The sequence below is a fragment of the Manis javanica genome, chromosome 2 (genome assembly GCF_040802235.1).
Source record: "Manis javanica isolate MJ-LG chromosome 2, MJ_LKY, whole genome shotgun sequence".
In the NCBI taxonomy this organism is placed as follows: Eukaryota; Metazoa; Chordata; class Mammalia; order Pholidota; family Manidae; genus Manis; species Manis javanica.
In genome coordinates this window covers 205,056,844-205,069,084 of record NC_133157.1, presented here as the reverse complement: position 1 = coordinate 205,069,084, position 12,241 = coordinate 205,056,844, and the positions used below count along the sequence as shown (strand labels likewise).

The following is a 12,241-nucleotide window of genomic DNA, read 5'->3' as shown; positions in this document are numbered from 1 at the left end:
TAGACCAGAAGCAGGGAATCTGGGGATCTCTGGGCACTCTAACCCCCTGGGCAGCAGGGAGCACAGAGGCCCCTTACGGAGATAAATAGTCTCCTGGCTGCTCCCCCTCTAACGGGGCTCCACCATTTTGGAGGAACAGCCCCAGCCAGGCCAAGCCCACAGCAACAGTGGAGATAAACCCCAAAGCAACTGGGCAGGAAGCAGAAGCCCTGTCTGCGCACAGCTGCCCAGCACAAGCCACTAGAGGTCGCTATTCTCCCAGGAAAAGGCTACAAACCAACAAGAAGGGAAGCTCTTCCAGCGGTCACTTGTACCAGCTCTGCAGACTATCTCTATCACCATGAAAAGGCAAAACTACAGGCAGACAAAGATCACAGAGACAACACCTGAGAAGGAGACAGACCTAACTAGTCCTCCTGAAAAAGAATTCAAAATAAAAATCATGAACATGCTGACAGAGATGCAGAAAAAAATGCAAGAGCAATGGGATGAGATGCAGAGAAAAATGCAAGAGCAGTGGGATGAGATGCAGAGAAAAATGCAAGAGCAGTGGGATGAAGTCCGGAAGGAGATCACAGATGTCAGGAAAGAGATCACAGAAGTGAAACAATCCCTGGAAGGATTTATAAGCAGAATGGATAAGATGCAAGAGGCCATTGAAGGAATAGAAGCCAGAGAACAGGAACGTATAGAAGCTGACATAGAGAGAGATAAAAGGATCTCCAGGAATGAAACAACACTAAGAGAAATATGTGACCAATACAAAAGGAAAAACATTCGTATTATAGGGATACCAGAAGAGGAAGAAAGAGGAAAAGGGATAGAAAGTGTCTTTGAAGAAATAATTGCTGAAAACTTCCCCAAACTGGGGGAGGAAATAATCGAACAGACCATGGAATTATACAGAACCCCCAACAGAAAGGATCCAAGGAGGACAACACCAAGACACATAATAATTAAAATGGCAAGGATCAAGGACAAGGAAAGAGTTTTAAAGGCAGCTAGAGAGAAAAAGGTCACCTATAAAGGAAAACCAATCAGGCTAACATCAGACTTCTCAACAGAAACCCTACAGGCCAGAAGAGAATGGCATGATATACTTAATGCAATGAAACAGAAGGGCCTTGAACCAAGGATACTGTATCCAGCACGACTATCATTTAAATATGATGGTGGGATCAAACAATTCCCAGACAAGCAAAAGCTGAGGGAATTTGCTTCCCACAAACCACCTCTACAGGGCATCCTACAGGGACTGCTCTAGATGGGAGCACCCCTAAAAAGAGCACAGAACAAAACACACAACATATGAAGAAGGGAGGAGGAGGAATAAGAAGGGAGAGAAGAAAAGACTCTCCAGACAGTGTATATAACAGCTCAATAAGCGAGCTAAGTTAGGCAGTAAGATACTAAAGAAGCTAACCTTGAACCTTTGGTAACCACGAATCTAAAGCCTGCAATGGCAATAAGTACATATCTTTCAATAGTCACCCTAAATGTAAATGGACTTAATGCACCAATCAAAAGACATAGAGTAATAGAATGGATAAAAAAGCAAGACCCATCTATATGCTGCTTACAAGAAACTCACCTTAAACCCAAAGATAAGCATAGACTAAAAGTCAAGGGATGGAAAAACATATTTCAGGCAAACAACAGTGAGAAGAAAGCAGGGGTTGCAGTACTAATATCAGACAAAATAGACTTCAAAACAAAGAAAGTAACAAGAGATAAAGAAGGCCACTACATAATGATAAAGGGCTTAGTCCAACAAGAGGATATAACCATTCTAAATATATATGCACCCAATACAGGAGCACCAGCATATGTGAAGCAAATACTAACAGAACTAAAGAGGGAAATAGACTGCAATGCATTCATTGTAGGAGACTTCAACACACCACTCACCCCAAAGGATAGATCCACCGGGCAGAAAATAAGTAAAGACACACAGGCACTGAACAACACACTAGAACAGATGGACCTAATAGACATCTATAGAACTTTACATCCAAAAGCAACAGGATATACATTCTTCTCAAGTGCACATGGAACATTCTCCAGAATAGACCACATACTAGCTCACAAAAAGAGCCTCAGTAAATTCCACAATATTGAAATTCTACCAACCAATTTTTCAGACCACAAAGGTATGAAAGTAGAAATAAATTCTACAAAGAAAACAAAAAGGCTCACAAACACATGGAGGCTTAACAACATGCTACTAAATAATCAATGGATCAATGAACAAATCAAAATAGAGATCAAGGAATATATAGAAACAAATGACAACAACAACACTAAGCCCCAACTTCTGTGGGATGCAGCGAAAGCAGTCTTAAGAGGAAAGTATATAGCAATCCAGGCACACTTGAAGAAGGAAGAACAATCCCAAATGAATAGTCTAACATCACAATTATTAAAACTGGAAAAAGAAGAACAAATGAGGCCTAAAGTCAGCAGAAGGAGGGACATAATAAAGATCAGAGAAGAAATAAACAAAATTGAGAAGAATAAAACAATAGCAAAAATCAACGAAACCAAGAGCTGGTTCTTTGAGAAAATAAACAAAATAGATAAGCCTCTAGCCCAACTTATTAAGAGAAAAAGAGAGTCAACACAAATCAACATAATCAGAAATGAGAATGGAAAAATCACGACAGACTCCACAGAAATACAAAGAATTATTAAAGACTACTATGAAAACCTATATGCCAACAAGCTGGAAAACCTAGAAGAAATGGACAACTTCCTAGAAAAATACAACCTCCCAAGACTGACCAAGGAAGAAACACAAAAGTTAAACAAACCAATTACAAGCAAAGAAATTGAAACAGTAATCAAAAAACTACCCAAGAACAAAACCCCGGGGCCGGACGGATTTACCTCGGAATTTTATCAGACACACAGAGAAGACATAATACCCATTCTCCTTAAAGTGTTCCACAAAATAGAAGAAGAGGGAATACTCCCAAACTCATTCTATGAAGCCAACATCACCCTAATACCAAAACCAGGCAAAGACCCCACCAAAAAAGAAAATTACAGACCAATATCCCTGATGAACGTAGATGCAAAAATACTCAATAAAATATTAGCAAACAGAATTCAACAGTATATCAAAAGGATCATACACCATGACCAAGTGGGGTTCATCCCAGGGATGCAAGGATGGTACAACATTCGAAAATCCATCAACATCATCCACCACATCAACAAAAAGAAAGACAAAAACCACATGATCATCTCCATAGATGCTGAAAAAGCATTTGACAAAATTCAACATCCATTCATGATAAAAACTCTCAGCAAAATGGGAATAGAGGGCAAGTACCTCAACATAATAAAGGCCATATATGATAAACCCACAGCCAGCATTATACTGAACAGCGAGAAGCTGAAAGCATTTCCACTGAGATCGGGAACCAGACAGGGATGCCCACTCTCCCCACTGTTATTTAACATAGTACTGGAGGTCCTAGCCACGGCAATCAGACAAAACAAAGAAATACAAGGAATCCAGATTGGTAAAGAAGAAGTTAAACTGTCACTATTTGCAGATGATATGATACTGTACATAAAAAACCCTAAAGACTCCACTCCAAAACTACTAGAACTGATATCGGAATACAGCAAAGTTGCAGGATACAAAATCAACACACAGAAATCTGTAGCTTTCCTATACACTAACAACGAATCAATAGAAAGAGAAATCAGGAAAACAATTCCATTCACCATTGCATCAAAAAGAATAAAATACCTAGGAATAAACCTAACCAAGGAAGTGAAAGACTTATACTCTGAAAACTACAAGTCACTCTTAAGAGAAATTAAAGGGGACACTAATAAATGGAAACTCATCCCATGCTCATGGCTAGGAAGAATTAATATCGTCAAAATGGCCATCCTGCCGAAAGCAATATACAAATTTGATGCAATCCCTCTCAAATTACCAGCAACATTCTTCAATGAATTGGAACAAATAATTCAAAAATTCATATGGAAACACCAAAGACCCCGAATAGCCAAAGCAATCCTGAAAAAGAAGAATAAAGTAGGGGGGATCTCACTCCCCAACTTCAAGCTCTACTACAAAGCCATAGTAATCAAGACAATTTGGTACTGGCACAAGAACAGAGCCACAGACCAGTGGAACAGATTAGAGACCCCAGAAATTAACCCAAACATATATGGTCAATTAATATTTGATAAAGGAGCCATGGACATACAATGGCAAAATGACAGTCTCTTCAACAGATGGTGCTGGCAAAACTGGACAGCTACATGTAGGAGAATGAAACTGGACCATTGTCTAACCCCATATACAAAGGTAAACTCAAAATGGATCAAAGACCTGAATGTAAGTCACGAAACCATTAAACTCTTGGAAAAAAACATAGGCAAAAACCTCTTAGACATAAACATGAGTGATCTCTTCTTGAACATATCTCCCCGGGCAAGGAAAACAACAGCAAAAATGAGCAAGTGGGACTACATTAAGCTGAAAAGCTTCTGTACAGCGAAAGACACCATCAATAGAACAAAAAGGAACCCTACAGTATGGGAGAATATATTTGAAAATGACAGATCTGATAAAGGCTTGACGTCCAGAATATATAAAGAGCTCACACGCCTCAACAAACAAAAAACAAATAACCCAATTAAAAAATGGGCAGAGGAACTGAACAGACAGTTCTCCAAAAAAGAAATACAGATGGCCAAGAGACACATGAAAAGATGCTCCACATCGCTAATTATCAGAGAAATGCAAATTAAAACTACAATGAGGTATCACCTCACACCAGTAAGGATAGCTGCCATCCAAAAGACAAACAACAACAAATGTTGGCGAGGCTGTGGAGAAAGGGGAACCCTCCTACACTGCTGGTGGGAATGTAAATTAGTTCAACCATTGTGGAAAGCAGTATGGAGGTGCATCAAAATGCTCAAAACAGACCTACCATTTGACCCAGGAATTCCACTCCTAGGAATTTACCCTAAGAACGCAGCAATCAAGTTTGAGAAAGACAGATGCACTCCTATGTTTATCGCAGCACTATTTACAATAGCCAAGAATTGGAAGCAACCTAAATGTCCATCTGTAGATGAATGGATAAAGAAGATGTGGTACATATACACAATGGAATACTACTCAGCCATAAGAAGTGGAAAAATCCATCCATTTGCAGCAACATGGATGGAGCTGGAGAGTATTATGCTCAGTGAAATAAGCCAAGCGGAGAAAGAGAAATACCAAATGATTTCACTCATCTGAGGAGTATAGGAACAAAGGAAAAACTGAAGGAACAAAACAGCAGCAGAATTACAGAACCCAAAAATGGACTAACAGGTACCAAAGGGAAAGGAACTGGGGAGGATGGGTGGGCAGGGAGGGATAAGGGGGGGGAAGAAGAAGGGGGGTATTAAGATTAGCATGCATGGGGGGGAGGGAGAAAGGGGAGGGTGGGCTGCACAACACAGAGAGGACAAGTAGTGACTCTACAACATTTTGCTAAGCTGATGGACAGTAACCGTAATGTGGTTGTTAGGGGGGACCTGATATAGGGGAGAGCATAGTAAACATAGTATTCTTCAGGTAAGTGTAGATTAAAAATTTAAAAAAAAAAAAAGAAAGAAAGAAAGAAAAGGGGGATTACTCCTTAACAGGATAAAACTATTGGTAAATCAAAGATCAACGCATGCTTTAAATATCCTTAATGTTGATCACTTAAAGGGTGTCAGATGATCAGCTATGGAGGTACTCTTTTCTGATAATATTCCTTTCTCTTAATTAAAAAAAAAAAAAAAAAAGCAGTTACTGTGTGCTGACCTCCAATGAGTTCTGCACAGTGGTATAGAGGGCATGTCAAAGTGTGGGCAAAGGGTCTCTTTGTTTCTATGCAGAAGATCAAGGCCTAGCTTGGATACCCAGAAAATGAACTAAGATACGATATGAGGAGGAGCTTCCGGCATCAGCATTCTCTGGAGGACTCGTGCCGGGGGATGATCATCAAAAAGCCTCCACAGGGATCCGGACGATGCTGCGGTTGTGGCTGCATCCAGCCCACCATCTCCTGGACTTGCCATAAGAAGGAGGAGGGAGATGTCTAGGCTGGCATGTGCATACAGTGAGACAACGAATTTGACTGGATCTGTACTGTTGGAACTCAACCAGGAGTTGGGAGGGGTGCAAGTTGTAGCACCCCAAAATCTCATGACTATAGACTATCTATGGTTAAAAGAACATATGGGATGTGAACAGATCCCAGAAATGGGCTGCTTTAATTTGTCTGATGGTTCAAGTACAGTTGGAAAATATCCATCATATCATAGATAAATTTTCACAAATGCCTAGGGTGCCTAAATGGTTTTCTTGGCTTCACTGGAGATGGCTGGTAATTATAGATTTGCTTTGTTTATGTCACCGTATTCCTATTATGTCAATATGTGTGTGCAAATTAGTTAGTAGTTTAAAACCTATACATACTTAAGGTACTATACAAGAAGATATGTCAAAGAAATAATCAATCCTCCCAAGTTTCCTTCATATGCTACATCTATAGCTTTTCTTCTTCCTTCCTAATTACAAACTTTAAATAGAATTCGTGCCTCATATCGAATTTACCGAGTATCATAATTCCTCCAGGTGGTAAAGATACCTCGAGACAAGTGCTGGGCATAGAAGCCACAGTGCATAAATCTGCAAAGAAGTAAAAAGCTAACCTTTGCAAACAATATGGCTTCTCTCTCACTTACCAACTTTACATTTCCCTGTATGGCCCCGGAAGATGACTGGTTAGCCAGAGACGGGTAAGATTCCTCAAGGGAGGAACAACCTAAGACAGGCACAGTCGCAGGGGGGCCATCAGGTGAGAATTTGGGGATCAACAGAGGTGAGGCTCAGAACCTCACCCCCCCTGCTTTGAGAGAAATCTTCTGCATCCGTGGATGTCTTGCTGCCCTTGTCTAGCCTGGATTAATACTTAGTCCATAGGCACACACCTGATCATCTGATCATCTACATTTGCCTTCTTACAGCACTAAACTATGTTTTCTACCTTTATCTTGCATCTACCTACCACTTCAGCATTTTATTAAAAATAAAAATAATAATAATAATAGGAGAAATGTGGGATCAACATATAAATCAAGTACAAAAATCAAATGAATATTCATATTTGACCTGATGGTTTATAGGTCATATTGCATGATCAAAACCGAAAGTTTCTGTGATGACTGCCCTTGTACTGTTCACCATGTAAGAATTTATTCACTCTGTAAGAATTCGTTCACCATGTAAGAACTTGTTCGTTATGCTTCAGAAGATTGGAGACTGACGAGAATTAGGCTTGAGATGGATTAATGATTGTACATTGAGCATTGACCCCCCTATACTGAATTTTATTGTTGTTAACAACCATTTGATCAATAAATATGAGAGATGCCCTCTCAAAAAAAAAAAAAAAAAAAAAAAAAAAAAAAAAATGCTGATTTTCATCCTTTGATAGGATTGTTCTCAACAAATGTTTGATAAAGCATTTGAAGAATGACACCGCTAACATACATCAGAACATTTTCCCGTGCACGTAACGGTTAGCTGAATCTCTGCAGTCAACTGGCAAAAGTTCTCTTATCTCTTACTGCCTAAGAGTTTCAGGAAAAGCTGCTCTCTTTTCTCAGTATGAACTAACATTTCAAGGTGTTTGTGCGTGGCTTTACACAACTATTTTGAGACATTTTTGAATTAATTATAAACTAAACCTACTAAAATTACAGCAAGGGGAGAGCAGATACCTACCCATGCTCTGTGCTCACGTAAATAGCAGCCTTTGTATTCTACAATGTTGGGATGTTTTAATGTTCGTAGGCACCTGACTTCCTTAATAATACCCTGCCATCTCTGTGGGGAGAAAAAGAAGAATAAAGGAAAGAATTAGGAACAGTTGCCTTTCCTTAGAAAGCTATCTAAGTACAAAAGTAATTATCAGATTAAAAAGTTAACAAGAACATACAACTTTGCTTTATTTGTAACATTTAAATGTCAAACTAATATGTTTTAAAGAAATTACATTCATATAGTTTACAACTCAATAACATAAAATTCATTCCAGGTAGGACACATTTTTATTTTCATAAAATTTATTATCAATGAGTCTTATAAAAATTTTACAACCACACACCAAGCTGTTGAAAACTATATACAGTATTGAGTGGTTTTTCTTCAAAAGTTCGACCTCCCCCTTCTTTTTTTGCAGCTTTATTGTTGTGTAATTTACATACCTTAAAGTTCAGCTGTTGTGTTTTTGGCTTATATTGTCTACCAAATGTGATGCTTTTTCTGCTGTTTAAACTCAAGTCAAGTAAGTACCTAAATTCCTAAATGCACATATTCTAAAATGCTAGTGAACACTTAGGTTATAACAGAGGGAAGTTCACAGAAAAACCAAACAACATGGAAACATTTTCCTACAGGATTTCCCGAAGAGCCTTCCCATTGACGCCTACTAGTAAGTAACAGATAAACCTTCAGCAATAAAAGCTACTCTATGACAACTGCAGAAACTTAGCCATATCCTAAGTAGGGTGACTTGTCAGAAGCAATCAGGGAACTGAAAATACAGGTACTTGGGTCCATACCCAGAGACTCTAGAGGCTTAGTAGATGTGGGATGGGAACTTGGAATCTGTTTTTTGTTCTTGTTTCCGTTTTTCCAAGCTTTACCGCTGGCTTGTATCATATTTCTAAAGGTAGGGGAACTAGAATACAGAACTTTAAAAAATGTTTTGCACTGGATTTTAAGATCCTATATCTTCTATGTTATTTCATAAGCCCTCAAGAAAATAGAGCAAGATATTCACAGTGTAAAATGTGTAAGCTGTAAGATGCTAACTTCAGAAAGTGTTTTATGGGCTTTTCATTTCAAATTTGAGTGCTCTGGGAGGCAAACTCTCAAAAGAAAACCAAGCTAAAACCTGTATTCTTCAAAGTAAAAAAAACTTCCAGGAAGGACACAATATTACATGAGAGAAGATGATGCCCTAGGTGAAACTTTTTGTTCTAGGCATGACTAATTAAACAGACTCCAACACAAGTCTGCTATGAAAGCTGGTTTTAATGTTATACTGTAGAATGGCAGATAAAATTCAACTTGTAAAAATGGAGGTTTTTTAGGGGTTTTAGAAACTATTAAGAGATTTTTAGGTATCGACATAATGGAACAGTGATCAATCACAACAGTGTTATCATACCCATAAGTATGATTATCACAAAAAACAGTATTTACCACAAAACAGAGATTACAGAAATGTAGAAAGCCAAAACCTTTAAAAATTAAAGACTGATCTAGCAATTCTACCTTTGGGCATATACCCTAAAGTTTAAAAGCCGGGACTCAAAGAAATACTTGTATACCTATGTGCATAGCAGCATTATTCACAATAACCAAGGGGTAGAATCAACTAAGTGTCCATTTACAAATGGTAGATGGACAAAATGTGGTGCTTTTACACACACACACAGGAATATTATTCAGCTTTAAAAAGAAAGGTAATTCTGACACACTGCAACATAGATGAACTTTGAGGACACTATATTAAGTGAAACAAGCCAGTCTTCACAAAAGGACAAATAGTGCATAATTTCAATTACATGAGATACCTAAAGTAGTCAAATTGATAGAGACAGAAATTGGAGAGGTGATTTCCAAGGGCTGCGGGGAGGCGGGAATGAGGTGTTATTGTTTGATGGGTGCAGAATATCACTTTTGCAAAATGAAAGAATTCTGGAGATGAATGGTGGTGATGGTTGCACAGCAATGTGAATATCCTTAACACCACTGAACTTACACTTAAAGTGGTTAAGATGGTAAATTTGTTTTGTGTACTTTACCACAATTAAAAGTAAATCAATTTTTTAAAGAATTAAAGTCAAAGAGAACAGACTTAGAAAGTAATTTTATAAACTCACACAATTAAGGAAGAACTAATCAGAATACTGATGAACTAAAGTACATGCAATACAGTATCAGTAATTTTATTTTTCAGATTATAATCCACTGCCTTATTTTTCAGACTTGATATATAGCTGCCAATGATTATTTGAAACAGCCGTTAAATAATTTCTCAACCATTAAAAATTTATATCCAGTATACTTACAGTCAAGTGTACCTTATTCTAGTTTACTTTCTCAGACATGATAATCCCTCTATTATAGAATAAACTGCTAAACAACAATTTAAAACATTAAACTCGTGTCAGCAGCACATATCTAAAAAAGTTAAAAGTAAGGGACACAGTTGGGAGGTTTCTGGGATGTCAGGAATGTTGTTTATGGCTCTCGGTACAGGTTAAATGGGCACATTTAGTCTGTGGAAGAAAATTCACTGAGATAAACCTTAGTATTTGTATATTTTTCAATATTTTTTGAAAAAATTCCCACCTATCCCCAATTAAAAACGGTATGGCTTTCTTTAACATGCCAATACAAACATACATATTTCACCTACCTCCACAGCCTTCCTTCCACTATAAGGTATTCTCTTGATAGCCACCACATCATTGGTGTGTACATCTCGTGCCTAAAAAAGACAGAAGACCACTGTAATAACTAACATTTATAAACTACCATGTCCAAAAAGATACCAAAACTGCTTTTAAAGAACATTAAAAACATAAGTAAATAGATAACAAAAAGCATATCAAATTATCAAGGAGCTGGTACTTTAGAAATAAAAATAATGCATGTTTATCTTTGAATGAGCTAGTTGAGAGGAAAAATATAGAAATTTGAATAGAACTATAAACAAACAAAATGACTAGTACAATCTATGGTAGGCCTGTAAATGTCAAAATTTCAATGAAATGGACAATTCTCTAGGAAAGATCTACTAAAATTGATCTAGAGAAGAAATTTGAGTACAACAGTGGTGGAAGATTGAAAAGAATACTAATTGTCTTTAAAATTGTTGTGAGTGGAGCAGTTTCACTAGGGGAACTTCCCAGGATAAAAGGGGAGAAAAAGGAAAGCTACCCCATTAATTGTAAGGAGGCAGTCTAACCCAACAACTAAACCCTCACAAGCAGCGCAAGATAGAAAGTTAGGTACCAATCTGACTTATAAATGTAGACAAGGGAACTCTAAATAAAATTTTAAAACCAATTATTACTGAGCATTAAAAGAATATTTCATTTGGATAAAATATATTACCACAGAAATGCAAAATTTTGATACAGGAAAACATTTCATAATTTGCCATATTTTTTTACAAATCAAAGGGGAAAAATATATACTTATACATATAAATGCTTAATAAATGCTGAAAATGCAGAAAGAGTCCAACTCTAAATGTATTTAATGCAGGGAAGACCGAACTCTTAGAAAACCCACACAGGAAAGGTAATTCCTCAACATGATAAATCATGTCTATTGTAAACAGCTATTAACTAGAATTAAGACAAGACAGCTACAATGGTATCACCATTACTATTTACCACTGCTGTGGAATTTTGATTAAAAAATAAAAGCAAAAGCAGAAACATGAAAGTTAACCCTTTAGAAAGTAAGAGCCAAATTCTCATTATGAGTTTAAAAAAAAAAAGATGATATATAAAGAAGGCACAAGAGGATAGCTGCAAAACATTTCATATGAGTTCAGTAAGAAGGGTTAATCATCTCTAGTCATCTGTGGAAGAATTCATCTTCAATTCAGTCTTTAATGAATTCCCAAAGATAAAATGCTTTAAAATTAGATTATGGTGATGGCTACAAAAATCTAACTTACTAAAAATCTATGAAATGCACACTTAAAATTGGTGAACTGAGAGTATGTAACTTAAATCTAAAAAAAGCTGTTAAAAATTAGACAAGCAGGTATGTAAATTATACCTAGAGTTCCTTAAAATATATATATATATTCTTTTAAGTGGGTCCTTGAAACAACTAATGACCTTCCAATTTCAATTACTAGCAGACTGGTTAAGGAAAACATGCACCATCTAACATAACGGGTGAAGTGGATCTATATGCATAAGATCTTGAATATAAGTTTATTTTTCCAGAATGTTCTGTACTCATCAATTTGTGAGCTCCTTGATTTTAGTCAATAGATCTAAGCAGCTATATTCTTTTCTAACAGTTTTAATGAGATATAATTTACATAGCACACATTTCACCCATTTGAATGTGTGTAATTCTATAGCTTTTAGTACACTGACAGATGCATGGCAATACTGATCAATATGA

At 37.1% G+C, this 12,241-nt stretch overlaps 1 protein-coding gene across 1 annotated transcript in view; it reads right to left on the bottom strand.

Annotated features, from left to right (window-relative positions):
• Window positions 1-12,241, bottom strand: part of LOC140845702 (serine/threonine-protein kinase TAO1-like) — a 59,421-nt gene that overhangs the window by 43,369 nt on the left and 3,811 nt on the right. Inside the window, 2 exon segments of the mRNA XM_073220495.1 lie at window positions 7,799-7,900; window positions 10,506-10,577. Coding sequence (XP_073076596.1) covers window positions 7,799-7,900; window positions 10,506-10,577 — 174 coding nt within the window.